The 5,300-nt window shown below is 39.5% G+C and overlaps 1 protein-coding gene across 2 annotated transcripts in view; it reads right to left on the bottom strand.

Annotated features, from left to right (window-relative positions):
• Window positions 1-445: 445 nt before the first annotated feature.
• The window catches only part of CCDC81 (coiled-coil domain containing 81), a 39,443-nt gene continuing 34,588 nt past the window's right edge, over window positions 446-5,300 (bottom strand). For both annotated transcript variants that reach the window (XM_004683271.1, XM_004683272.1), the window contains 2 exons: window positions 2,671-2,796; window positions 446-587 (listed from right to left, as the gene is read on the bottom strand). In XM_004683271.1, coding sequence (XP_004683328.1) covers window positions 446-587; window positions 2,671-2,796 — 268 coding nt within the window. The remainder of the gene's footprint in view (window positions 588-2,670; window positions 2,797-5,300) is intronic.

The raw sequence follows: 5,300 nt of genomic DNA, 5'->3' as shown, positions 1-5,300 counted from the left end.
AGGGGGGAAATCCTATATTGTTAAATTAACACGGACATAAAATAATAGTGCTTCATTAATAAATAAAAAGAATGGTCATGCATTGTTAGGCACATGGAAAGTATTTATTATAACATTATTCATTATTGATGAAGTCTTTTAAAAAAGTCACACAAGCGAGGCAGGGCTAGGTCAGCAGCAACTCCACAGCACAGTGAAGCTGGGACCCACCCTTATGCAACCCCTCCCCGCCCCCCATGATAGCGGTGTTCTGTGGGGTCGGGAGGAACACAGAAGGGTGAACCTGCCCACGTGAATAGAGCAAGGGGTTGAAAAACAATCTGATCCTGAAAGCACCAAAACCACAGAAAAGAAAGTTCCTCTAAATTACAAACATGTAGTTTCATAATCAACTAACACTGAAAATATGAAAACTTTCCCCGGGAAATGCAGGGGAATTTGGGTTTTACACCAGCAACCGCGATCCCTGCAGGTACTTGTTCAGGGGCCACAGGTTGCTCTCTCCTCTGTAGGAGGTTCGCCGCTGGCACTGCTTGCAGCGCTGGTACTGCTCGCACTGATCCAGGAGGAAGAGTTTGTCAGAAGCCCTGAGGAAAGGTAGGAAAAGCAGGCATTAGGAGGCCTTCTTGAAGCCTTCCTTGGAGACTGGCTTGAAAAGTGGGGCAGCAGAAGGGAGAAAGAGAAAAAGTAGCTATGGTCTCCTTCCCTGGGGAACCTGGCACCCCACTGTGACCTCCCACCTCAGTCTCTCCCCTATCATGTCACTACCAGCACCCATAGCTCGGCATGTTCTGCTTCCCTCCCCTGTCTCCACATTTCCCAGTGAGTAAAAGGTCTGAGGTGGCATCTTCACAACAGTCCTTCCTCTCCCCGCCCCCCCCCCCAATCATACCCATCCAAATCCCCAGAGACACTTCATTTGCCGGAGACCACACAGACAGTGAAAGTTGTCTCTGCAGCTTCTGTGTTTACTGCGCCTCTACATAACAGGCTCAGGAGAAACAGGGCTGAAATGGAGATCAGGTCTTCAAGCTGCTTCTTTAATGGTTAAAACGCTAGCAAACAGTTAAGAGTAGCCATGCAATGAAAAATCCTTCAGGAGAGTTTAGGGCAGGAAAGGGAGTGCAGGAAAAATCACCACCACAGTTCAGTATAGACAAAGACCAACAGCAACTGATTTTCTACTTCAACAGTTTTTCTTAATTATACAGAACAGTTCCAGTGTTCCCCTACCCTATCAAAATTTCTAATGGGCGGAGTTCTATAAAAGCATCAGCAAAGGAGGCTGGGAAAGGAAAAAGAACAAGTGGGCAGGGGAAGAACTTCCTGCACTGCCTTTGAGCAGTGATGGGACAAGCATATATCATGCTAACAGCATATTTGTAAACTAGATTTTTGCTTTTGCTTTGTTTTCTTCTTAACACCAGTAATTCGTTCTCCCTATTTGCTTTCTGCTTGGCTCCATGTCTGAAACCTGACCTAGGTTTTCAGGTTATGGGTCTGCTTCTCCATGTGAAATTACTCAAGTTGGTTACTGTTCCCTCTATCTTTTATCACCATGTTTGACAGGCAGACTTCCTAAATCCAGCTAATACTCCCTAGCATTAATTTTACTGCCTATTACCTGATTTCCCATGGCACTGAGAAAATGACTTGAAATCCTCAACTCTTCTTTCTCTTCTTTTTTTCCTATGGAAAAACCCCTTTTCCTAAAAACCTCTTCTCCATATCATCCCTCCTTCCATTGTCAGAAAATATGGGCTCCACCCACTGGAAAGATAAGCAAGAAATACTTGAAAAAAAATCTAGAAGGGAAGGGGAGTTACAGATCAAGATCCACTAGAAGAACTTGTATCCATGATTTAAAAAAATGGTTGATTTTTGGCAATTTAAAATACTTTTGGTATAGTCAGGTCTTAATCATTTTGATTAAATGGACTTGGTCTGTTTCAGCAAATTTTTATCATCTAAGAAATCATACTTATATTTGTAAAGTATTTTAAGTATATCACTTTCTACCTACTTGATCCCCAAAACTCCTGTGTTATCTAAGTCAGGCAAGTGACTTTTCCTTCTTACAAATAAAGAACAAAAAGATTAACTGCCTCTCCAAAGTTATTTTTAATTCTCAAGCAATGACTAGATTCTCTGATCCTAGATTATAGATAAGATATCTGGAAAGGTAGTATAGTGATGTAAAACATATTAAAGGAAAGCATTGGTGGTTGGCTCCACAACAAGCACCTCACTTTTCCAATTGCTAATCATCTTCACAACCCCTTGATTGCTTTTGAAAGCTCCCTAACCTTTGGTTGTATTCAGATGGAAAATGGCTCTCCCTACTTTCAGTTAGATTTTCCAAAGAGAAATAACTCACCCTCTCTTTCATGTGCCAAAAACGAAAATAAAACTATCATTAGCAGAGACAAAGACTAGAACAGAGGTGACAAATACACAATGTTCAACACCGGTTCCCTGATCATGTGGCCATACAGACATTTCTAATCACTCACAGTAGTATGTTCCACGAAACCCAGAATGAGGTTCTCTAGGCACCAGTAGTAATCAGCTGGAGTTAGCTCTTGAAACCTATCTGCCACCCTGGGGTTAGAGGGAATCAAACAAGAAGCAGAAAGGACTTTCTCCGCAAACAAAGAACTTGGGTTTTACCTCTCAAAAGCTTTTGCTTCCAGGTCCCGCTGCTTCTTCATCTCAGCATTCTTCTCCCAGTCCTTCTGTAAACTTTGGTTAACTCTGTTCTGCCGCTCCAGTTCAGCATTTCTATCCGCCACGTGTCTAGAGAGAAGTAAACAGTCTGATGCCATTCATCTCCTGAGAAGGTTATGCATGAGCATTAGAATCCCATTCCTGGGCCCTCCCTGGTGTTGCAGCGCACTGAAGCACAGCACTAAGAAGCTAAAGCCACTTGCAAATGAGTTCGATTCCCCGGAGGTGGAGGTGAACCCACATGGGGAGGCAGACCTCTCCTGACCCGCCCGCTGCTCCCCTCAGCAGTGTACTTCGACAGTCTGCCTGTTCTGCTCCCCTCTTTGTCTCTGGTGGGTCCTCTCTCCGCCCCTGCACCTGTGCCCCAGTTCTGCGTGCATACATAAATAAATCTTTTTAAAAAAAAAAAAGCCATTCCTTTTATAACAAACAGAACCTCTTCTGATTTTGTTCAATCAATATACTAAAACACATGAACACTGAACGATCAGCAAATCTCAAGTCTCAGGTATTTTGTGGGTCTAGGACCACTCATTTTCAATCCTGGTTTAAATTAAGATTGAAACCTTTTCTTAATTAACAAATTCAGATTTTAAATTCATTAATATTCTTCAAGACAATTTTAACTTGACTGAAGAAGTATTCCAAATTAACTTCCTATAATTTGTATTTCCTTCCTCTTACTGCAGATGACAGTAATGAGCATGCTAACTGCTGCAGACATTTTGTAGCAGTAGGATGGCATCCAAATGAGTGGCTACAAAAAGAGGAATAAAAGAAGTGAGGAGGCTACAGAAAATATCTAACATTGTGAAGGAGGAAGGTCATGACATCGAGAAGTGACTGTACTATTTCAATTCCCTTTAATTATAATGTCCTTATATATTTCTATTTTTATTCTTTTTCTAGTCTCCACACACACACAATCACTAATACTGTGAATCACCCTAAGCCTGTTTAAAATTAGTTATATGTATCTGTTTTTTGACACACTGAAACACTTTCCTTCAGTTCTCCTCAAAGCTGGAAAGGGAACTGACTAAATATGACTTGTTGATTAAACCTGCTCTGCAAGGTTTTCTTAAGGGTAACAACCATCACTAGGTATCAGGACCCACCGGTAAAAATCAGTAATGTGCCAATTCCTGCTTCCTAAAATAACATGGGCACATACATGTTCATCTGACAAGTACAGACTGAGCAATTGTACAGTAGTATATAGAAATTAAATGAGATTATATAGAAAGTACATCAGTGGGAACTCAATGACTGAAAGGTAAACCCTTCACATAGCTTTTGTTGCTATTTTTCCTTTTCATGACTTTTTAATCAAATTTTATTGATTTTCCATTCATTAACATAACTTTATAATTTGAGGAACACAACATTTCACACCTCAACATGTGTGTATGCTTCACCTAGCCTCCACCAAAGTTCCAATGCCAATACTTTATCACATTACGTTCCATCCCTTCCACCACCACCCTGCCCCCCCCAACACACACTATATGGAAACCATCACATGTTGTACAGACTGTAAGTGTTATTTTGTGTTTTGTTCCTATATCTCCTTTGGCAATTTATATTCCACAAATAAGTTACCCAAGAACTATTATACAGCATGTTGTTTAGCTTCCATGTATTTATAGTATTCCTTATTTTTAATAGGTAATTTTGAATTTCATAGCAATTTGATCAGAAAGAGTATTTGGTACAAATTTGATGTTTATAATTTTATTGACAGTAAACTTGTGTCACCATATAGGGTCTATCCTCAAAAATGCTCCATATGCATTTGAACAAATTGTAGCACTTCAGTGGGCACTGAGGGACTTTAGAATTCTAAAGATTTCTGTCGAACCTATTTATTCTAGCTTCTCATTTAAGGCTATTTATTTATTCTCTGTTGAATTGTCCATCACTTTAAGGAGAGTATTAAAATCCCCTAGTATTTTAATGCTACCATATTTCTCTTTTATTCTGTTATTATCCTGTGTATCTAATGCTCCAACATTTTGTGCCTATGTCATTGTTATCTCTTCTTGTTGTATTAGGCCCTTAATCATAATATAATGTTCATCCTTATCACATTTTACCCTTTTTTAGGTAAAAATATTCACTTATATTTTGATTACATCTAAGTATCCTTCATAAGGGGAATGGAGGTATCACATTCCCAGACTTCAAACTACAACAAAGCAGTAATAAAAAAAAAATAAACAAAACTGCACTGTACTGGAACAAAAACAGACACACAGGCCATTAGAAAATCCAGAAATAAACCCAGAGATTTATGGATAACTAACCTTTGACAAAGGAGTAAAGACTATGCAATGGAAAAAGAAGTTTGTTCAATAAATAGTGGTGGGAAATAAGACTGCTACATGCAAAAGAATGAAGCTAGATTACTACCTCACACCATGCACAAAAAAACAACTCAAAATGGATTAAAGACCTAGACATAAAACCTGAAACCGTAAAAGATATAGAAGAAAATATAGGTAAGACACTACATTAACATGTACCTCAGTAACACCTTCAAAGACACATCAACCAAAGCAAAGAGTGTGAAA

This window comes from Condylura cristata, unplaced genomic scaffold, assembly GCF_000260355.1.
Source record: "Condylura cristata isolate star-nosed mole 26May11 unplaced genomic scaffold, ConCri1.0 scaffold00015, whole genome shotgun sequence".
Taxonomy (NCBI): Eukaryota; Metazoa; Chordata; class Mammalia; order Eulipotyphla; family Talpidae; genus Condylura; species Condylura cristata.
This window is presented reverse-complemented; position numbering and strand designations above follow the sequence as displayed.